The 24,147-nt window shown below is 43.4% G+C and overlaps 1 protein-coding gene across 1 annotated transcript in view; it reads left to right on the forward strand.

Annotated features, from left to right (window-relative positions):
* The first annotated feature begins 2,009 nt into the window (after window positions 1-2,009).
* The window catches only part of IRF8 (interferon regulatory factor 8), a 31,761-nt gene continuing 9,623 nt past the window's right edge, over window positions 2,010-24,147 (forward strand). The window contains exons 1-6 of the mRNA XM_078671056.1: window positions 2,010-2,155; window positions 9,207-9,381; window positions 14,859-15,042; window positions 18,127-18,224; window positions 20,210-20,318; window positions 22,800-22,847. Of these exons, the coding sequence (XP_078527182.1) occupies window positions 9,208-9,381; window positions 14,859-15,042; window positions 18,127-18,224; window positions 20,210-20,318; window positions 22,800-22,847 (613 nt within the window). The 5' untranslated portion in view covers window positions 2,010-2,155; window position 9,207. The remainder of the gene's footprint in view (window positions 2,156-9,206; window positions 9,382-14,858; window positions 15,043-18,126; window positions 18,225-20,209; window positions 20,319-22,799; window positions 22,848-24,147) is intronic.

Here is a 24,147-nt window from a genome sequence, read left to right on the forward strand (position 1 = left end):
AGGGGCGCAATCGCCCTAACCAGGGCAGAATTGAATGAACGCTGTACACCAGCATCCAACACCTCTACGAGGTCATGTTCCAGTGAGCCAGATGGCTCCTCCTCATAATATTCCTTCTCATACGTGTAATCTTCCATAATGGAGAGTTGTATAAAAATGTGTGCTTGCACAGGACTTGAGGAGTAGGGGGAGAGGTATAACCCCAGGCAGGTTAGGCTATACAGCCCACAAAACATTGAGGGAGGACCTGCCTACGATCAGCACCTCTCTAGGCAGTGCCTATGCAAAGTATCCAGCCTGCAGCACCTCACAGCGTTGCGCATCAGCTGGGCAATTTTGAACTGAAACTAGGCTCCGGCAATAATTATCAGCAAAGCGCGTCAGTTTCCCGCTCCGATTTGCACTTGAATCGCGGTGAAACTGACAAGCGCTTGAAATGGCCACCGTGCATGCGCAGACGTGGCCGGCCGAGAGCCAACAAAAGAGGACTGCGCGCTTCACCACGCGTCTCTCGCCCCAGAACACTCCCGCTCCACTTCAGCAGACACGGGCGCCGGAGCGGTCGGGGAGGCTGACGCGCTCCCTGCCGTCGCGTGCCGCTGAACACGGAACCGGGGCCACAAACAAGCGGGCTCGGCGCTGCGAGTACCGCGTCAGGTACGGGGCAGCGATGAGCCCGTTTGAGCGCGAGAAAAAAGGCAGCGAGAATCGCTCTAATCACAAGCCCAATAGCACATTAATAACAACACTGAACAAATGCAAATACAGCACAGTGCCCCCAACCCATAAATTACAAGTGTAAAACCAGTAACAAGGGGAAGGCACTTAACTGGCTGCGGAGCAGCAAAGAAAGAGGACGTGTGTGCCTCAGTGGAGAGTTATATAGGCACAGTCTCTATGGTTGAGCATGACAGCGTGGTCAAGGGATTTGTAGTTTATATGGTTTACTGAATAAAAAAGACAGTTTTTTATTGGCAGCTATAATAAAGCAAGGAAATGAGAAAGCATATTCGGAGCCTCCGGTCCTTACATGGAATTATGACCTCTACCTGATATTTGATCATCAAAAACTAGGCACAATTCTGCGACCCTTCTCGGCAGCACTTATCTCAATCTTCATACAGTTGTACTGAGGGTCCTCTCCCATTAAAACGCTATTCGAACTTGAAGTTTCCTTTGATAATGAGAAATCATTAGGAGGGGGCGTATATCAAGAAATTGGTTATTTCGAGGAAACGAGTGTAACATGTTGATCGGAACGTCAAAACGAAGGTCACTTGAGAAGTATTTCCTAGGACCAGTGTCAGATCCGGGCCCTGGGTGTCAATAAAACCGTGAGAATTTTTTCTATTAAAAATTCCCTCTTTCTCTGCGTGGGCGTTGGAGTCACTGATAGACACGAGTTAAGGGACTTCCCACCTGTGCGCGTCGTGAGCCTCCGTCACCTTCCTTCCGGACACGAGCTCCCCGCTTCCGACTGCGAGGAAGATTACCTCCCTCCGCGAGATAACCAGCTCGGGGCTCGTTTGCTTTTGTAACATGCCCACTTGTCATTTTCTCCTCATGTAACGCTACTGACACCTTCGGGTAAAGTCCGCGCTATATAAAAACACAAAAAATAAATAAATAAAAATAAATAAATAAGAAGACAGGCTCGAAACTAAAACGTTTATCACAAGCTCCCGGTGACAGACACATTATTGACGTCGTGCTCTCGGGGGAGCATAGAGCGTAGGATTGCTGGGGACGCTCGCTTTCCGTACTCCCCAAAACTTTACTCCTCCGCCAGTCTGATGCGTCACTGGCTGTATGAACGCTGGCGGAGATGAGGGCGCGCAGACCAGCGCGTGGGCAGAGAAGCGTACCCCAGCGTCACCCAGGGTCACGGCACGAGGTTTGGGTTTCCCGGAAAGCCCGGTGCTGAGGAGAAGCGGCTCTGCCGTGATTGGCTAGAAGTTGAGGACCCGCACGTTCGCCCTATTGGTCGATGAGTCTGACCGTTAAAGGAACGTGGGCAGGACCCGCCTACTGCCACAGATATTATAGTGTCACTGTGCGGTCCCTCCTGTTTGACCTGGAGACACAGCTGGGTCCCGCAGGAGCAGAGCACACGGAGATTGCGGGCAAACAGGGAGCACAAGGCGGCAGCGTACAGGTAGCTATTTATCTCCAGTAACTTTTCGTCAGTCAGCAGGCTCGTTGTGTATTACCTGTCAACATTTTTTTGCACATGAGAGGGAGGCGTTTTTTAGGGAAATATTACACGGAGAGATTTTTGTGCAAATTCAGTTGCATTGCAGCAAGGTGAATTTTAAGTATGTGACTAAACGTTAAAGGATGTTTTACTCTGCAGCGTGGAATGCGCGGTAGGGTAGTTTAGCCTGGATTGTGCGGAAAGAGTGATGTGGAATGGGTATTGGGCGGTGCGGAACATGAACCTGCGCGGTGCAAAAAGTGGCATTGAATAGTGCTTTAAGAAGAGATGTGCGGCGCTAAACATGGTACAGTCCAGTCCAGAGGGTTGGACTTAAAAGCACATACTGCAGGACAGTGCAGGCCAGAGCATAGGGCTGGTCAGCCCACGAGAAAGAACAGACTCCTTTAAACAACTTGATTGTGGGTGATTGCACCACGTGCAATGTGTAGATATGTGGAATGCAGTATGGAACGGAAAATAACCTGTCTGGAATGTAGGGTACGCGTGTTTGGAGAATGGGACAGAATAGTTTGAATGTGAATGCTCGATGCAGAATACGAGTGTATTCAGGTCAGAGAGAGGGCACTGCATAAAGAAACAAGTGGCACTGTACTATGCAGCACATTGCATTGTGCATGGCAGTACAGAAGAATAGACTGCACAGAGCGCGGGACCGCAGCACACAACAATGGACTAGGCAATGTGCAAGGTGTGACTAGTAGTACGACATATGGGTCTGGGAGGGCAAAATGTTACACCTGTGCATAATGTAAATTCTATGTAACCTAGAGTTTGTGACTGGCTACCGATCTGAACGTAAGACTGCGCGTAGGAGAATGTGGGACTGGACATACAAGTACATTGGACTGGGCAGTGCAGAATGTGGTCTTTGGCCCCTCGGAACAAATAGACTACGTAGGATGTGGCTGTGCAATAAGTGTCTTTCTGCGCATCTCTGTCCATTGGATAACACAGGCGCTGAGTGTGGGACTGGGTTGCACATTGGACAGGAGAATACCGAACTATGTATCACAGAAGAGGGACCTCGTTGCATAGAATGGTAGACTGCTTACTGCGAAATGTAGGGCTATGCAGCTTAGAATTGGGGACCGGGCTGCTTCGAATGTGTGATTGTGCAAAACAAAACGTGAAACTGGGCAGCACAGGATGTGACCACAGTGTTAACGCATGCAGAATGTAAACCCAGTGCAGAGATCGTGACTTCCTGGTAGTGGACGTATGTGGTCCTGGAAAGGACCAGATGTGTCAAGTGTTACTCAACTGCAGAACGTACACCCAGTGCAGGGTCCATTGATTTTATAGAACTACAGCTTCATTTATCATTTTATGCCGACGGTATCATTGTAAAATCTCATGGAAATATAATCTTACATCACGGAGCTGTTTTATGTCTGGTGACATTCACACACACACAACTATGTATATATTTTGCGGAATTATTTGAAGTAGACAGTAGTAAACCTTGTCTGTAGGGCCAACAAAGCCCCGCAGTTAGGTTGGTTTATTAGCTTGGTTTTGCAGGTTACTGTACGTGCATTTCCACTCACACAGCAGACTCCGCCGGGGAGCACCAGGCAGTGATTCATTTCTCATCTCCACGGGGGCTTGGAGCAGGTCACCAGCTCCGGGTTTCTCACACGTGCGAGGCGGTCTCTGCTGCAGCTTAAGCGGAGTGTGAGGATCCACCGCAGGTGACATCAGGGAGGAAGCGGGGTTCTGCCCCAGGTGAGTGACGCTGCGGGGCTCTCCTGCGTCTGACGTCAGCGAGTAAGCGGGGTTCTGCCCCAGCTGATTGACGCTGCGCGACCCTGCTGCAGGTGGAGGCCTTGGGAATCAGGGGGTGTCTGAGGGAGGGATTCTATTGCATTTGAATGTAGTTTAGGGTTCTGCTGCAGCTGAGGCCTTGGGAATCAGGGGGTGTCTGTGGGAGGGATTCTGTTGCATTTGAATCCAGTTTGGGACTCTGCTGCAGGTGGAGGCCTTGGGAATCAGGGGGTGTCTGAGGGAGGGATTCTGTTGCATTTGAATCCAGTTTGGGACTCTGCTGCAGCTGGAGGCCTTGGCTGACAGGGGGTGTCCGGTGGAGGGATTCTATTGCATTTGAATGCAGTTTAGGGCTTTAGGGCTCTGCTGCAGCTGAAGGCCTTGGCTGACTGGGGGTGTCTGGGGGAGGGATTCTATTGCATTTGAATGCAGTTAAGGGCTTTAGAGCTCTGCTGCAGCTGAAGGCCTTGGCTGACAAGGGGTGTCTGGGGGAGGGATTCTATTGCATTTGAATGCAGTTTAGGGCTTTAGGGCTCTGCTGCAGCTGAAGGCCTTGGCTGACAGGGGGTGTCTGGGGGAGGGATTCTATTGCATTTGAATACAGTTTAGGGCATTAGGGCTCTGCTGCAGCTGAAGGCCTTGGCTGACAGGGGGTGTCTGGGGGAGGGATTCTATTGCATTTGAATGCAGTTAAGGGCTTTAGAGCTCTGCTGCAGCTGAAGGCCTTGGCTGACAGGGGGTGTCTGGGGGAGGGATTCTATTGCATTTGAATGCAGTTTAGGGCTTTAGGGCTCTGCTGCAGCTGAAGGCCTTGGCTGACAGGGGGTGTCTGGGGGAGGGATTCTATTGCATTTGAATACAGTTTAGGGCTTTAGGGCTCTGCTGCAGCTGAAGGCCTTGGCTGACAGGGGGTGTCTGGGGGAGGGATTCTATTGCATTTGAATGCAGTTTAGGGCTCTGCTGCAGCTGAAGGCCTTGGCTGACAGGGGGTGTCTCTGGGGGAGGGATTCTGTTGCATTTGAATGCAGTTTGGGGCTCTGCTGCAGCTGAAGGTCTTGGCTGACAGGGGGTGTCCGGTGGAGGGATTCTGATGCATTTGAATACAGTTTGGGGTTCTGCTGCTGCTGAAGAGTCGACACTTACAGGGCTCTGCTGTAGCAGGGGCATATCAAGAGCTCTGCAAAAGGTTTGATTGGGGAGGGCGAGTCTGCCTGCCTTCGTTGGCTGTACTGTGGTCTTTAGTGCAGTTTATGGACAATGGGAGCTCTGCAGCAGGTGAAGACAAATTGGCCGCTCTGCTGCATCTGAAAAAGCTTGAAATGGCGACTTCTGAATTAGTTGGAGGACATGTGAGAACATTGGGTGCTGCACTGACAGAGCAGTTGTGTGTGCTCTGCTGCAGGTATCGAAAGCTTGTGTGCTGTGCTGCAGTCGAAGGTAGCCTGACATCGTTATCTCTGCTGCTGTTGGACTTCAGATGAGCTCTTCTAAAGCCAAACGCAACTTCCGGGAACTTTCTACCGCAGAATGCAGGCTGTGGCAGCCGTGCTTCAAACAAAGACATCCTGGTGGCTGTGATGTAGCTCGCTGCTGCAAACGGAGCTTTGATGAGTTTAGTCTGTCTGGTTACTGCAGGAACTCTGCTAGACAGACAGGCGGATAGTCGGATACCACTGTGCACCCCTCAGACAGAGGTGTGACTTGTCGCTCTGCATACAGCAAAGAGCGTGCATAGCTTTAAAAATGCGGAAGTGGTTTGCACTTGGACCTTGAAAGGATGCAGCCCCCAGCACTGCTTGAAATGAAAAAAATAAAATAAAGTGCAGACTTCCTTTCTCTCAGCACTTGTTTCCTGCAGACAAATGCTGACCATATACAATCAACGATACTGCAGCCCTTCCTAGGAGTGGTGGCACTGTGCATAAATGCCCTGCTGTGAAGTGCCTGTCCTATCTCATAGGACCAGTGAAGCCCAGCTGAGCGGTACCATCACTGTCCTGTTCAAAGTACAACTGTACTGTTGAGAAGCTTGTGTACTGTTTGATTAAAGTGTAGCCGACCTGCTGAGGAGTACAGGTACTGTCCTATGAAAGTGTCTCATCTCCGATCAGAAGATCTTGTACTGTCCTATTAAAAATAAAGAAAATCCCGGTTCATACGTATTTCCAGCCTCGTAGAAGTGGGAATGCTTGGAAGTGGGTGGCAGTCGTAAACTTTGACAAAATCTCTGATGCACTTGGTGCTAGCGGTGGGAGGCGGGCCCCTCACAGGTGTGGGCGGTGCGAGTTGGAGGCAAATGTAGGGATACTTGATGCACACGTCAAAGCATTAGCAAAGTAACTTTAATCAAACATTGTGGGATTTTAAAACACATTTAAAGAAGGTTGCAGGATATTCCCCAAGGAGTTTTTGGACACCTAGTGATAAATGATGCCTTTAAGAGAACATTAGGTCGGTATTAAATTCAAAACTATGTAGCATATAAGGACTTTACAGAATTATTGTTGTACATTATAGGGCAAATGGTGAATTCATAAGCATAATTGGCTAGTGACAATGGTAAAAACTTTGTAGGAATTAATGACAATTTTGTGCAGGAATGAAGTGGCAAAAAATGCAATGCCGTCTGCTGTTTCTGATGCAGTTTGCAAAATAGAACCTGGGCCAGGGACCCAAGTCTTGAGCTCCGGGAGGCCCCAGGAGGAACATTGTACAAATTACATCAGCTTCAGCCAGAGCGCTTGCTACGTGCAGCATGTATGTAGATAGACCTGAAAATCTCCTGAGCACACACTAGTTGAACTGTAGGTGGTTGGTCTGGAAGCCTCATGCCACCAGAGGCCACAGATTGCCTCCAGAAACAGCAAATTGTCCCTATGTCGGGGAGCAGGGATGCATTATGACTCTTGGTGTGGCAAAAATCCTTGCACCTGTCGAAAGCATAACTTCACCTCTTACATGTACTCAGCTGCCAACAGTTCTTCGATCGTTGACTCAATATTGCAAAATGGGAAAAAACACATTGTGCCTCTTACTAGTTCTTGCTACATTTCCTCGACTTGCTTTTTTTTCTTAGAGGAAGTAGATCTTGAAAATCACAACATTGCACTCTCTGGCTCAGGTTCAGTCTCCATTTGCTGTGAGACCAAGTGCTTCTGAAGCAACAGCATAATCCTTGAAATAAATTTACTTTGCTGGGGATTTTTTGTCGCAGAATGTGAGAAAAAGTGAAAGAACCCACTATGAAATGGGCTAATGTCTCTAGTCCCAAATCTGGCCTAACCCATATCGTAGCCTTGAAGATACATGATAAAAATCATGTAAAGGTACACAGTGCACTTCACATTTTTTAACAGGGTTTATATTCCTTTCCCTAATGCTGAAGAGGTGGGTCTTCAATGTACCAGGTGGGCACCTCAGAGTGTGTGGCATTGAAAGATACTCCAAGGAGGCATGATTCTGTTTGGCACAGTGTCTTACACTCACTATTAGGCTTTCAGTATCCTTATTTTGTTCAGAAGTTCCTTAAAGCACAATGCTAAACCATTTGAACTTGCTGGCCTCTTTCACTTATAAATTCATTGTTGTATTGTCGAAGGGTTGATCAGCAGGTTATTGAATAAATAGAATAACATATGGTCTGCTGCATGTTGGGGCCCATTTGCTGATTGGATTCTATGGTCTTATCCTTCTTTTTAAATTGAATATTGACTTATAAATAGGATTTGTGGAAGTTGCATTTTTTTCTCATGGACTTCACAAAGCTCTATGGATGTCTGCCCAGCTTCACGAAGTTAAACAGAGAAAAAATCGTCGTAAGTTTCTCACTGCTCTTAGAACAACCCTACAAAAGGTGAACGTGACAGAGAAAACGTCTGCATAGATTCTTTCATCATTACCTGGGTATGATTAGTGTGAAACTTCTCTTGCAATTGTGTTAAAATGGTCTCTCAATTCACAGGATAGCATCTCATGCTTGAAGGTGGACTTTTACTAGGAAATTTGCAAATTGTGAAAATTAATCACTTTGCAAAACTTCTCCAGTGTACAGAAAACCTAAAACACTCAGTGTTATAACTAGTGAGGGTGGTCAAAGGTAGGTTATTGATGTAACGGCGGGTGTGCTTAGTGGCAGAATCCATTTCTTTTAGTAGTATTTTATCTTGATTTTGGCAGAACTGCAAAAGTTATTAAAAACTCATGGAGTATTTTTCGTAGGCTATTCTACTTGGTATTACAGAAGCTAAGTCAATCCCCGGGAATTCTACCATTTCTTAACATGAGTCTTGTGGTGGTAAAAGTTTAATTTTCTCCACGCGTCACATTTTGGTACAAACATCAATGTTGACCGCTATGCCAGGAGTGGGACATTTCTGGGCACCTTTGTACTTTTCTAAGTATTGTATAAGGTGCAATACAGACATAGAACATTTCCTAAGATCCTTCAATCTTTGCAGATCGGGGTACTACGGCATAGGCAGATGAAATTGTTTTTTGAGAGTTAGAGCAGGAAGCTGGGACTAGGGCACCGAACTCTTGGTTCCGCGCCATCAGCGTTGGTAATAGATCATTTGATGCCCCTATCTTAATGCAGTGTGGAGAATTCCAAGCTGTGATGTTTTCATGAAAAGTTGCTTGATGGAGGAAGTTCACGTGCTTCATTAGCTAGACACCGCTTTTTGGTTGGATTGATAAACAGTAAGTTTACGTGTGCACCCGCATTCAGGCCAACAGCTTCCTTTTGTCCAAGTATCTGAGCTCAGTAGAGTTTTCTGTACAACATGGGCAAATGGTAAAGTACTTTCCATCAGTTTCTACTGAGTGTTCAAAGCATGTAAAGCAATGTTTTGTTGTGTGGAAATTTATATTTTTGTTGAATCACATTGTGCAGTCTGGCTGTCATCATACCCTAGGGTGGTATGTCGGAATATCATTTACAAAAATATCGGCCCATTGGCTGAAGATTTTTTATTATTAATTCTAGCCGGCTGACATTTTTGTAAATGGCATTTGGGAAGCAGTACGTATTTCAACTCATATTCTGACTACAATATTCTAGTAGCACAACTCTCGAGATGAGAGCGCAAGCCAAGCTTATCAAGCCCACAAGCCCTCAAAAATCTTTATCACCTTATGTTTGCACCAGTAGGTGGTTCAGCATCTATTGTGCACGCTCTGTATGACCAAACTGATTATTAAACAGCTGTACATTCATCCTTTTTAGCATGTGTGACAGGAACGGTGGAAGGCGCCTCAGGCAATGGCTGATCGAACAGATCGACAGCGGTTTGTACCCAGGACTGGTCTGGGAGAACGATGACAAGAGCATGTTCCGGATCCCGTGGAAGCATGCTGGGAAACAGGACTACAACCAGGAAGTAGACGCCTCCATATTTAAGGTAAGGCTGCTGCTTATCAACCACTGTGATTACTGTACTGCATTATGGTTTGAAAATGTATAAACTAAAGAAGCAAGCGGGAACTAAACATCCTGTAAAACGCAGAGTCCTGGTACAAGTTCGGCCTGTAACATCCATTTGGAATTCTGGAAAGATGTCAGTGGGTCAATGCACCTGCTGTCGAAATGTGTGTGGCCAAAGGATTGGATTATGGTATGCCAGTTCTACTTAAAAAAAATAATAATTTAAAGTTGGTAAAATAAGTGTGAGTGTTGTTTATAGTGCTTTTAACATTGATTGTTTGTACGCTTAATCATTTACATGAGTATGCTTTGTATTTATCTCTGTTTGCCGACTTTATTGATGAATTATTTTGCTGTGTCACCGATTTTTGATTATACCCATGCCTGACCACGCAATGTTGTATTTTCCCTGTGTCTTTTCTGGCCTGTTTGGCCGAATAAAGAATTATTGATGATGAAGTGTTAGTGATTTAGACAGTAATAAGAGCTGTCTTCCCTGTATTCTTGAGATCACAGTTTCTCTGTGCTTACGATTAGATTCTGTACTACCTCATGACTTTTGGACAGTTTTAAACAATTAGGACTACTGCTTTATCAGGTAAAAAACTGTACATTGTTAAACATGCGTGACCAATAACTCTTAGGTTTCAAATTACCACAAGTAGCACTGTGATTTATAGGTAAAACACAGGGCATATATTTACTAAGACTTTGCATAGTCCCAAGCAGGATGCATAGTGGTGCAAGTGGCACATGCTTTATACTATCTTGTGCAAAAGGTGTTTTGCTCATGGAAGACGCATTTTTCACAGTGCAAATCCACGTTGTGACACTTTGCATCAAGGGGGATGTTACTAGGTGGGTCAGTACAAGTACCCATAGGTTTGTCACAGGGCCTAATTGACTAAGACAGCCAGTCCGGGGTTTGTGTCAGAATCAACACACTTAATATAAGCAGGCACAAGGATGGGTAAACATGTTTATTTCTTAAATAAATAGATGCATTGCATATATGCTGCAATGCACAACACACTTGTGATGTGTGGGAACCATCTGAGTTTCTCTATGCATAGGAGTTTGTGCTAGAAGTGTGCAGTTCAATTACAAATCCTTGTTTAAAAACCTGCAAAGGAGATGACACCAGCAGCAGGTCAATCTTAGTAGATATGGCTGTTTGCTGTGTTTTGCCCCTTGTGCATCAGAATGCAATACATTCGGATGCTGTGCTGCCTTTGCATGAACAGTTTGTAAATCTGGGCTCAGAGCTTTTGGCCGGTCTAAATTTCACCAAGGCCAGATCAGGCATCAAACAATGTAGGCAATGTCACCAGAAAGGTGAACAGATTGCTATATAACAATCCATCAGGTTAAAGATGATTGATTTTACACTAATGTGCCCATCACCATCAAACACATCTTTAGATAAATATAGAGTAAGCCAGTGCAGACTGTACCATATTTTTTTGGCTCTGATCTACTGTTTGGCTCACAAATCTCAAATGGAAATGCATTTAATGTTGACCTTCGTGTACCAGACGCCAAGGCAGAGTGAGTAACTGAAATGGCACTCTGCAAACACAACAAACACCTTTATTATTTTATAGCTGGAATTTTGTACTGCAGTAAGGTCACTCTCTTTTTGTTCATTCAGTATTTATTTTCTCATAAGCAGCGATCTCCCTGGAACTCTTATGTAGAACGATGAGCTTTTTAAGCCGAATTTTTTTTATTTGGTGTGTTTTGTGCTAAAAACAAGTAGGTCTGCACCCTAAAAAAACGGATAACTCTGAGTCTTAGCCACCTTAAAATCTTGGACAAGTTACTGCAGAAGCATTTTTTGGGAGGAGACCCACTGAAACTCTCTAAAAGCGTATTTGTAACTGATGGACAGGCATAGCACAAGAAATAATTCAGGTGGAAAAATAACCTACAGTGAATGGTTTGAACATTCCCATTGTGCTGCTGAAAGGAACCAAAGCATGATATCAGATGATTTACGTACACAGCCAAGAGTCCTTGCCTCAAGTTACGTACAGAATCTTGTTGCTTCCTAGTTAGGCTGGTGTATATAAATATTGCATAGATGTGCGCTGTTTGAGGCAGTAGTGAGGAGCAGCAGAACCTTAGATATTGGAAACATTAGTGATGGGCCGAGTTTTAGTTTGGGAGAGAGCTTTCACAATCTGCACAAGCCTGACTTTTCCGAGGTTTTCCTCAAATTCAGGTTTTTAACCAGTTTGGTTGTATTTTTGACACTTTTCTTCATACCTGTTAAAGTAGTTCTTACTTGTATTTCAAGTTGAATGGCAACATTAAAATATCATAGTAATTGAAGAGGCCGCAATATAGTGTTCTATGTACATCATTAACGATAATTTTGAATGCCTCCAGCTTTAGCATATTTTCATTGAGAAGTGCTTTAAGGGCTTTCATTGAGAAGTGCTTGGAGGCCTTTCATTGAGAAGTGCTTGGAGGCCTTTCATTGAGAAGTGCTTGGAGGGCTTTCATTGAGAAGTGCTTGGAGGCCTTTCATTGAGAAGTGCTTAGAGGACTTTCATTGAGAAGTGCTTGGAGGACTTTCATCGAGAAGTGCTTGGATGCCCTTCATTGAGATGTGATTCGAAAGGTAATAGAGTCCCTTTGGGCGTAGTGTTGTGAAAAAGGTCGAAATCTGATCATTATCCTTTGAACACATTTGTATTAAATAGTGAACTTTTATCAATGAGCACACAATGATGACTGAAATATTTATTGTAGCTCTAGCCTTACTGATATGTCATATGAAAAAAAGAAGAAAGCAGACTGGAATCAAATCTGCACAGACGAGCTCTACTTTCATTGTTTACTTTGGGATCAGCTTCTCTGCTTTGAAACTAGAAAAAAGAAAGGGTTATTTACTTGCAACAATTGTTTTGCATCCTAAATATATTATTGGGCAGCATTTGTTGAATGGAGTTTAAAAGTTCTTGAGTGTTGACCACAGCCGTGTGCAGAATGGTCTAAGTTGATTGTCAACCTGGCACCTGTAAGGTCTTACTCTAAATACACCATCTTCTTCTGAAAGCCATGAGTATTGGATTAACGTTTCTGAGAACTGTGCGTCCCAGTGTACCAATGGGTGAATTCATGTCAGGCTCCAGAAACGTCAGTTAAAAATGCAGCTCAGTGGGTAAATGTATCTTCTGCAGAGGTCTGTGTCTTACTGTCTGGTCATTTGTTTGAAACTAGACAGCACTCAAGCTTTCATCCTTCCAAGGATAACAAAGAACACTGTTAAGTGAGACAGCGATAACACTCATTATTAGCAGCACCAGCAAGTGTCAGGTCTGTGGAAACATGCCAATACTATGTGGGAATTTCACAAAAAGAGAACTGAGAAACGAAACTCTCGGGATTTCCGTTCACCTGGAATCTTTGAAAGTCCCTTAGTGTGCTATTGGAGACATTGGACTGCTGGGAAGCCATCTAAAACCCCATTTGTCTTGTCCACTGGTTTTGAGTGGTGGGCACCAACCCGGTAGCTTGGAGGTGGATGCTTGCTGCATTCTGCACTGATAGGCAGAACCAAAGGTGAGCCTGGTGGTGTGCAGGTTCAGTCTGGTAGAACCAACATATCCTACCTCTGGTAGACTGAGCTTTGAGTTGCTGGGTAGCGGAGGGCACGATGGGCTGTAGACTGGGCAGAAGGCCTTGTAGAAACACTGCCCAGTGGATTAATTTGTAAAATGAAAAGTGCTGTGTCCCAACATTTTTTTTAGGAGCCCTTGGCCAGCAATGTCAGTGGTGGTGAATGCCAAGGATGACAGTCTTGATTCCACCTCATGCCTCTTTCTTCCACCTGCATTTGTATCCCTGCTTTCTCCCTTGTCACAGTTTTTCTATCATTCTCTTCCTCCTCCTTATTCCCTTTTCTGTCTCTTGTTCTGGGTCAAAGACTTATGGTGAAAAACAGGACCCGGTGCCTCGCACCTTCAACCACCAGGACACACTAAGCAATGGATCGCAGTACTGCCTTGTGGAGTGCTGTGCGCACCAGACCCTTTAAAGATGGCCCAAAGGATAGTAATGCATGAACACTCCTTCTTGCATCGAAAATGAGTACATATTTAGAAGAGAATTTACAAAGAAATGGACAGACATAGGAAGTAGAAAAATCGTGAAAGCAAAGACAGAACTGCTTAAAAAGTAGAACCTATGGACCCCCAGCAGAAAGTGGGCTGTCAAGATGGGGCCCTTAGTCATGGCCAGAGCAACGTTGAGACCTCAAAGGCGACTCAAAGTGTACCATCAGGCAGTCAGCTGCGAGCAGCAAAAAGCGAGGCTTTTGGGGGTATTGCACGGAGCGGCAATGGGACAGAGCACCCAAATGTAGGATAAACCTGCAAATGGTAACATGTTGCCCTATAGAGATCTTAATACCAATACTATTATGCCACTTACTCCAACAACTGCTGTAAACATATCTTCTGTTATTAAAACTCCTGGCACCACTGTTACAAGCAGGCATACTACTTGCACTACTACTACTACTACTACTACTACTACTACTACTACTACTACTACTACTACTACTACTACAAGCAATCCAATCTGTATGTGTTCTCCTATTTGAAGAGCATTTAACACAAAAATACTATAAGTAGCGCAGAAACTACCACCAGTTTCACTATGATGTGCATCCATGTGTGTTATAGTTGTGGCCATGTAGAAATACTAAAGGTTCTAATACCATTACTGCAACTTCCTTTACTACCTATTTCACTGCAGGTAAATCTTTAACACGTAGTCACCGCTGGTACTTCCACTGTGATGTATAGGCAATGCTCCTAGATTGTCTGGCTTCTGCATTTTCCGCATAATTCTAGATTTACCACACTTGCCACACTCTCCTGACTAATCTGCAAGTTTCTATAAAAAATATGACTCTAGCTCAAGTGGATCAAAAATTTGAAAAACACATTGTCACACGTGGTAACCTGCAGGGTTTGACCCTTGAAGAGGTTTGAGTGGTCACTTTTCATTTTCTGATAGCTGTGTTAATGAGGTGAAACTTTTGGATAGACTGTGTTGCTCACGCAGTGTCAATGTCGGTTAGAATGTCAAAATAGAAAAAATATTTCTGCCATTTTTCTTACTGCATTGTTTTGGCCTACTTTAGCACATAATGCTAGTAGCCCTGTGCGTAGGCTACTCTAAGAAGTTCACTCAAAGTCAAATGTATGCACTACTGATTGGACCCAATACCAGTGAGACTAGGAGAATTGAGGAGTGCTGTAATCTCATTCCCGCTCTGAAAGCCGCTATGGTTTTTAGCCCAAAGTAATTCATCCTTCCATTTTGAATATGCAATTATTGAACACTCTTTGCTCCTGAAACTTGTGCTAATAATGTATCCATTGTGGAAAATGTTTGTCTTACTGTTTATTTAAAATGACTGGGTGTATATGTTTGTAGGCCTGGGCAGTGTTCAAAGGTAAATTCAAAGAAGGGGACAAAGCCGAACCCGCCACCTGGAAAACAAGACTGCGCTGTGCCTTGAACAAAAGTCCAGACTTTGAGGAAGTGACGGACCGCTCCCAGCTGGACATTTCGGAACCCTACAAAGTGTACCGGATCGTCCCCGAGGAAGAACAGAAATGTGAGTAGTACTTAGGGTTGGGCAACCCAACCTGACCCTTCAGTACACCCCAGTGAGATAACTCAGTGCGTTACAATCATGCTGCAGACATTTTTTCACTGTGGGGCCAAATCAGTCTTTCATCCGTCCAAGGTGAACAATATGAATTGGGTTGGAAAACAATATTTCGTAATTTAAGCTCCCCCATACCAGTCTGTTTATGCCTTGTGTTGTATTATGATAATTACAATTGTCATCACTAGTCACTAAGAATAAATATGCCCCCCCACTAAATGCCATTGCGTACTGTGTACCAGTGTCACCTCTCCCTGATCACTTATCCCAGTATCCTAGCAAAACCCTGAATAACTTGAAGCCTGTGACCGACAGGCTCAACACAAAAGCGCAACCTCATTTTACATCAGCAGAGGTGGGGAGGCCACAAAGAGGCCTAGGTAGCAAACAGTCATGTTTTTAGGTTTTTTTCTGAATCAAAGATGACTGAGTTACGGGAAGTTTATCAGAGTCACTTGGGTTATTGTCTCATGAATGAGGATTGTTTGACCTCATGGTAGCTTTAGCTTTTCAACAGATTTTACTTAATTGGAAATGCTCAAACAAGCTCTCAGTCAAGTCTTGGTGGAACACGGTATGCAACTATCATAGGTTGGATACTGCTTTTGCTTCCTGTGGTAATCCACAGGTAAATAGAGCTTTACTTTGGTTACCGTTGACTGTTTATTTAAATAAGATCTCTATTTCTCAGGTCTTCCGTAATTGTTCTGAAAAAATCCAGCTGCCATGAATTTCTTTTTCTATTTCTTTGCCTTTTTTCTCTTTAACAATATTGAACATTGAACAATTTATATGAATAGATTAATTGTATCCCTTTTTGTTCTGATTTGTATTTATTGCTATATGAGTCTCTGTTGCAGGGTATATCTTATTTCTCCCCTTTCTTTCCCTTCCTCCTCTTTTCCTATGTAAACCCATACATTGTAAACAGCTTTCTACTTTGTTTTATGGCATATTTTTTATCTCATATGTTGGTTATTCCCAAATATTGTTGCGATTTTGCCCTATGTTGTATGATGAACATTATGTCAATAAAGCTTATTAAACTTAAAAAAAAAAGAATAATCACTGAGTATTCCATAGATCCTTAGAGTGCAGGAGCCAGAACCCGGAATGAGTGATCTCCCAGTTTCTTTCTATTGAAACGTGGGATCACTGGCAGACTTCGTTTTGCTGAGCGAAGTGTTAAGACAGGAAGATAGATCTTCTGATCGCAAAATCTTTACAATCCCCCTCCTGTACAGTCGGCTCATTGCACAGAAGTTTAGTGGAAGCCCATTGGTGAAACATCGCATGATGCACACTTAGACACATAAGCCTCTTTAAGGTCCCATGTGCACACTTTTCTTATTTCTTGGCAATCATGAAATCACCACAGTGAGAAAGCAGCCACATCCAGTGTTTACTATTCAAGTACCTGGACCCCAGTCACCAAAGTTCCATAGCCAAGACGCAAAACCCTCCTCACAATGAATCAATATGTGGGATGACTTGAGTCACTTGAGAGGCCAAGGAATAAATGAGCAGAGTTTTAAATACCACCTCTCCCACACATCCTTTGTACATCATCAGGGAATAATAAGGCACTTTGACAGATGAAGGTAGCACAGCTTGTATTGGTGTTTTCTGTCATGTCGTTGAATTAATTAATGCTCTCTCTTGTGTGTGTACACATATGCATCATGTGAGTGAAATAAGTGAAAAAGAACACACGACCGGTGCCTCATTAAAGCAATAAAGAAAGGAGGAAGAGTGAAGCTTGCGCATACTGTTTACACACCATATTCCAAAGCTACTTCAAAGGTCCTAGAATTCAATTCCTCTGCTGACCCCACCACTCCCTCAGTCGTCCACTCTTGCAGGGCCCCCTAGGTGACCTGTGTGTTGCACTCTTATGGTTGTTGTGTTTATATCCCTCTCGGGTAAGGATCTAGTGATCAGGAGAATTATTCCTTGAATCCTTGGCCACTCCCGTCACCCACTGTAATTGTGGGCTGTTTTACAAGGGATGTGACCAGGGGGTAACTTGCTGATCTTGGAGCCTGGAGATCTGGGAGCTGGCACTTTGCCAAGTGATTTTGAGCAAATCTCTTTAGCTCCTCTTCTTGCCTAAAATTGAAAATATGTGCTGACCAAATTACATGTTCCTTACCTACCCATCTCTGCATCAGAACCTGGTTGCTGTAACCTCGCCTCTACCGAACTTCACTCTGCGCTGTTATATGCAGAGGCAGAGCACGTCATACTCAGATGGCTCCATCCACAATAGGAATATTCACTCTCATGCTGTTTGCTGCTCCTTGGAGCCAGGCCCCTGCTCTGTGTAATGCCAAAAATCAACCCCACCCCTGTGGTTCAAAGCAATGGTAAGCTCTGTACCGACTCCAAGCTCATGGTGTGCTCTTGAGCAGCTCCACAAAACATAATAGAGGATTTTAAATGTTATTATTTTCCTATTTAATTATTTGTATTACTGGAACCTAATGCAGTTATTTAATAGCCAGTGCGATGGCGAGTTAGTTCTTTTAATTGTAACAGACTAAGGAGTTTCTGTAACTCTTTCTTTGGCTTTCAGGTGTAGACAGCCTTGTAGTGTGCGAGTTTAGATGACACACAGGGCTAGAAAGTATTCCTATTGAGATAGTCTTCAGCTGTTTAAGTTCATAATTCTTCTATTTTCTCATTCTTAGCGTTTTGACTTTAAGGGCCCCGTCCAAATGAAAATGTCACGCATACAGTAATAGAAATAAAGCGAAAACATAGTGCTTGAAATGCTTGCTCAAGTCAGCCCTTTCCCCAGTCTCATAAGAGCGAGTGATGAATGTTGGATAAATGGATGAATGAATGTTCAGCAGTACACGGCCTCTGCGTGACGTTGTTGCCCGCATAGACATTACTGGTAGTGCTCTACAACTTTCAGAGTGATTATTACAAGAGTTCTTAAAGTGACTGTAAGAGCCCGGCTGCCCTCACCTGCCTGTAGTGTTTTCTTCTAGACATATCAATGTTGTTTCTGTCTCTGTCCTTCAGGCAAGAGTGTCCCCTCAAGCGGGAGCAGCAGCAGCAGCCTGGGGGAGGTCACGGACATGGACTGTGGGCAGTCTGAGTGCGAGGAGCTCATGAAGGAGGTAAGGGGGTCATTGTTATTTTTGTTAACCCTTTTTCCTGTACCTGTGATGTTCACTTTTGTATATTTTGCCACTCTTGCTATCAAGCGACGGCATAAAACTTTTACCTGGAAATTTCTAGAATATTTTCTCTCATGCCAGGTTCAACATTGTATTACTATGAGAGGATGTAGCCTTGCGGCTAGAGCGATCGACCTCGAAGCTGGGGAAACCAGTTCGAGTCTCGGCAACAACACTCACCATCCTGCGATTCTGGGCAAATTACTTAATCTCCCCTTGCCTAACAAAAATGAACGTGTCCTTCTGTAACGAAACTGGTGCTCATGTATAGCGCTCTGATACCCGATTTTCTCGGATCTAGTTCGCGCTATATACAACTCTAAAAAAAAAAAAAAGCAATCTAAGCAACTTTGTGTGAAAAAAAGCCTTGTAAAGTAAATATTCACTTTGCAGTGAGTTGCCCATGCAGGACATTGTACAACAAGCCTGGTTTACATGACATATTCGCTACTCCAAGGTGACACCTACTCCACTAACCAAGAATTTGTGGCACCTGCTGTGACATTATGAGTTACTTACAAAGTTGAGTCGCCAGTGCTTAATTTGTAAAAACCTAAGTGCCAAGGCCTTCATCAAGAGGCCATTGGAGCTGGCATCACCTATTGTCCTGCCAGTGCTGCCAAAGACAGCGCCAGAACAACTTCCATCCATCACACCCTTACAATTCTGACAATTCAGGCTATTTCAGGCCCCCAAAGCTAAAAGAATGGCTCAGGTGGCAGGTATTACTCATTTTGTAATACATAATGAATTATTAACCAACTGTTGTTGTGCTAATCTCTAAATTAGACAAACATCGCCACCGTGTGGCAGACTGTCATAGGTGCCGGTGTTGACAATCGAGTGCTCGTGCTGAGCACCGGAAACCACAGGCTCAAATTAAGTACTGAGTTGGCAGTAGTTTTGTGGCCTTCACAGAGGTTGGGCAGCCTGCACCGAAATTGGAACCTGACACAAGACTGAATCAATATACTAGTCACTACTTTGGCCAGTCTCTCACTCAGGCTACACTCCACGTGAATTTTAAGGTCACAAAAGCACTCAATTGCTTCGGAGCTGCGTGGTGTCAACTACTAGAGTTAATAAGGCCATTTGTCTCATAGAATCCATGACTGTTTACGAGGCTACCATTAAGCACACTCAGAAGCTTTGAAGGGCTGTGGGCCAGATCTTTAACACCCTTTTGCGATTTTCACAAAATCGTATAGATTGTGACTGCAAAAAGGCTTTTTAGATGGACAACACCCCTTTTAGGAGTCTGAAAATTCTTACTGACTCACCAAAAGGCTTTTGCAATCCTTTCATAATAACAAATAAGAGTGAGAAGAAAGGGATGTCCCCTTCACACTTTCGAACCAGAGAGAGATGTGTCAAAAGCTTGTGATCGTAACTGCAGGTGCACATTATTGATGAGTTGCCGACCCCTGCGTTGGATTAGTAACTGATTTGCAAAGGCCACTGCCTGATCCATATGATGTTTTCCTAGACAAGAAAACATTTATTTTTTAAAGGAGAAGTTGTCCTTTTAGGTAACACCCACTGCTTTTTTTTAAGTTGCAAACACAAGGTTGGAGGTCTGCTCTTCCTCTACAGAGGATCATCCCTGTGTTTGTAACAAATCCCTTTGGGGGGAATGGGGATCAAACAGGAAGCTGCTAAATAATATGCAACCTATTAGTACATAGATCACATTGCAGAATTTAAGACAGGTCAAAACATGTTGTGCAGAATTTACAACCACTTTGCATCAACTCTGTTAGTACCCTGGCCCTTCCTTCACCCTACTCAGCAGTCCCAATCGCTGACTCTCAGGCTTTTGGAACCAGATGTTCATGGTCTAGTTATGTACCATGAAAATAGTTTTCTAAACGGCAGAAGTTCATCAGTTATTTCTTACTCATCTTACTGTAAACTCTTCTTTTCAGTCGTTGGTGGATGAATATCCCACTTTAATCAAGAGGAGTCCCTCCCCGCTGCAGGAGAACTGCTGGAGCCAGCCATCGCATGACTGGTGGATGATGCCACCAAACCCCGGTAAGAAGAAGAACCCTCACCGAAACAATACTGTGATGCAACTCAATGGAACAATGTATCCTCAAGAGACATATGTGTGCAACCTTCATGTCACAGGTTGAAAGGCTGATGAAACTGATTCAGGGCCTGATTTCAAGTTTGATGGACAGATTACTCCATCACAAATGTGACTGATACCTGCCCGCTACATTCAATGGAACATAATGCAACTCATTATACGGCGGACGGGATATCCATCACTTTTGTGATGGAGTGACCCGTCTGCCAAACTCGTAATCAGGTCCTGTCTCTTATTCCTACAAGGGCAATTCATTGTGCAATCATTGTGGTCTGGTTCTCAATGGTATTTCCTATCAAAGGTGCACAAAAGCCTCCATTTAGAAGTATGAACTCCTGTTTTCATGAATATAGAATCACAAGTGTACGTGCTGACACTCAATATTCCAAAAGTAATCATCCGTTTGCAGGGAACTTTGCGACATGTTATGGCCACCCCATTGCAGGGTTGTGTGCCTTTCTAGGTGAACACATGCAAGATTGAGAGAGGTCAGACAGAGCCTTTCCACCTGGGATATAGGTGTAGACGTACTGTAGTCAAGAGCATCTCTATCCATAGTGGGAAATTGGAGGACAACTCCCAGAACTGGCAGGGGTTGGTATTTCTCACACGCAGAAAAAAACAAAAAAACCTAACAAGCATAGGTGTACTTGAGTGTCGCATTTATGCATGCACACATGCTTTCTAATCTTGGTAATTTAAAATTCACAAAGAATTCCAAAAGTGCTCTTGGGAATCTGCAACTATTGCAGCTTTTTAGAATGACCCTGTAAATGTGTATTACATTCCAAAAAAAGTGTGATATTTTCTCCAATAATAGGCACACGGCTCGGGCACACATATTTGAGTTTTTTTTTTAAAGAGTCTGGCCCACAGTAGGGTAATAGCAACATTAGTCACTAGCAATACTTGAGCAGCACTCCTTGTGTTTCAAAAAACTGAAAAATTCTACCACTATCAACAAGCGATTCTCTGGCTGACGTATTCCAGAGGCGGATCTCCGTGCTTTATTGGTTCTAATTTAACACAATATTTTAGCATTCCTATTTTATTTATATTATTTGGGGTATCACCACCTAGTGGCAAGGAGCACAAGAGCGCTCTCGAAAAAATTATTTTCTTTGCAGCAGAATCCACGCAAGCATGGGGTGCCGTCACTAGAACAGCGCGGGGTGTGCGGTCCACCAAGAACTGCTTATGGAAGCCATGAGGCTATAGGGAGTTTGGGGCAATGGAACTGGAACATCATAGCAAACATTTTTATTTACAAAAGGTTCATTTATATTCCATTTTACAGATTAACAATTTGAACACATAGAGCTGAAGTGACCAAGTGTGGAAGCTGAGTCTGGAACCAGAGCTCCACGTTCTGTTCCAGGGTTCAAGTTGTTCTCCAGGCCACGCCCCTCCCCTCAGGGCACTTTACGTGCTGGTGCTCAGGTGCTTCAAAATGGGAAGTCGCAGGGCAAGGCATGAAGGGTTATTGGCCTGTGTTTGTCGCTGATTAGTGTTGATTTACGGCGTCCTCTTCTAGTGCAAGGTTCGTTGAACCTCGAGGCCTGCTGTAGGGCCACACCCAAGTAAATAGACATACAGCCACAGACTACCAGCCTTTAACCGGCAGCTCAAGGTATTGGAATGTGGGTCGTGTACTGCTTTCTAGCAAATTGTAATATAGGTTGTCTTTTATTTCTGCTTCATAGTTATGGACAGGTGCTTTGTGTTCAATCAGAGTCATTTAGGAAGATTTCAACTTCAATAGAAAGATATAAAGAAGGGAGAGGAAGGAGTTTAGGCAGCATATGTTAAATGTTCTCATCCAGAGGTGTCTGACTTAAAAAAAAGATGCCTTCTGATTGTTGATAAATTCCATTGCATGAACAGTGCATATTGAAATTAAGGTGTTGCAAAGTTTGTTTTAGGTTTTTTTCTGGCAGCCTTTGCCTATTTCTCATGAAACAATGGAACATACATGATGAACATTGAATTCGGCTAAAATGGGGCTTTTGCGTGAAAAGTGAGATTTTTATGATGGTTTCTTTCACAAGTGTAATTATCTGAGGAATTTTCTTCCCCTCACACTTGCTGAGTCCCTGGCAGGGAATAGCTATGCAAGGTATGCATTTGGGTATGCAAGGTATGCATAGTGCTCGTGAGAAAAATACTTTCAGTTTCAGCTACAACTAACACTCTTGCCAGAAAAAGGCTCAGAAAAAAGGGTGAGAGTTCAAAATATGTGAAGGTCAATAACTACTTGAAACTTCACCCATTTAAAAAACTCTTTGCTCTCCTCTAAATAAAGTCTGAAATCTGAATTAATTTCATACATTTCAAGGTGCTGTGTTGATGGAGATGAGCAAGCTGAATAAATATATTCCAGGCTGTAAATTGTAGACTAATAATTGTGTCCTTTTTTTCGACAGCTCTGCCATCTTTGGACACCTATTCCATGTATGATCCTGTTCATCAAGGTCAGTACAGTAGCAGCATTACGTAATGTTATTCTTGGTAGTGCCCTGTATGATGTCATTTTCGATTAGCTAATGAAATAAGTAAGCATTGGTAAATACCTGGAGGCCTGACCTTGGCAAGCTGATGTGATGGTTGCAATTTTTCAAATATTTTATTGCAAGCATATACCACACAAAATGAAAACACGTAGTTGTTTATACTTGGGAGCCACATGCTTGCAATAAAAAACTAAATGTGATTAAAAATTAACCATCTCATGTAATTTTAATAAGACAGTAGCAGTGATTACAAGCATGTAACTGTACTTAAAACAGGAACGGAAAAATATATTACGGTAAAATGTCATTATAATGGTGCAGATAAAAGGTACTGTTGGCTTTGAATTACTGCAACCTGAAGACATAATTTAAACACAAAAGGATGACAAGAAATGATAAAAAATGGAAAGAAAAAACATTGGCAAAGTACTTTTTGGCCAAACAGCCCTGGCAGTTAAGTGCTCATCTTTTTAAGTGGTTGTACTTATATGATCAGTATAACATTCTGTCACTCACAGTGCAAGAGTCAGTGGGTGAAGTGAGTTCACACCAATGCCCTATGCTGTATGCTCTAGTGGACGAAAACAAAACCTGAATAAAAGTTGAAAAGGCCTATGGATTAAGAAGGCTAATCCACAGCTCATTTACTAATGCATATGTGTATGGAATTTGTATTTCTGTATTTTTTCTAATTACATGAGGTCGGATAAACAATAACATCTGCCCCTCAGTCCAGACCCATACATTCTGTGGTTGTCATTGCAGCGCACCTCAAAAAATCTAGGCCTGGGTAGAAACTAACATAGAATGATGCAATCACGAGAGAGGAGCAACATACTGGATTTTCTTCTTGTTTTGTTTTTCAAAATGGGGATATAAACATTTTAAAGTATTTAAATGAAAACTAAAATGTGACTAGCAATGACAGCTGTTTTAGGATCAGCCTCTGTACGCTGTCTTTTCTATATCATGTGAGGCCTCTTTCAACTTCGTGGAAACACAGGAAATAGAAATGCCTGTGAAATGTTTATTAAAAATGTTGCCAAGTTTTTATTTTTGAATAATGCCAACCGAGAAGACGTGATTGCTCTAGGTAAATAAATCAAACTCTGTTAACTTTCATCTGCTCTCTTATGAATAATACAAAATATGAATGCACACCATCGAATGCACGAATACTTTTTATTTTTATTCTATTTTTTAAACCATTTTTTCTATTTTGAGTGCTAGTATCCATAATACTCCACCGTTTGATTTCCCT

The sequence above is a fragment of the Lissotriton helveticus genome, chromosome 12 (genome assembly GCF_964261635.1).
Source record: "Lissotriton helveticus chromosome 12, aLisHel1.1, whole genome shotgun sequence".
Classification (NCBI taxonomy): Eukaryota; Metazoa; Chordata; class Amphibia; order Caudata; family Salamandridae; genus Lissotriton; species Lissotriton helveticus.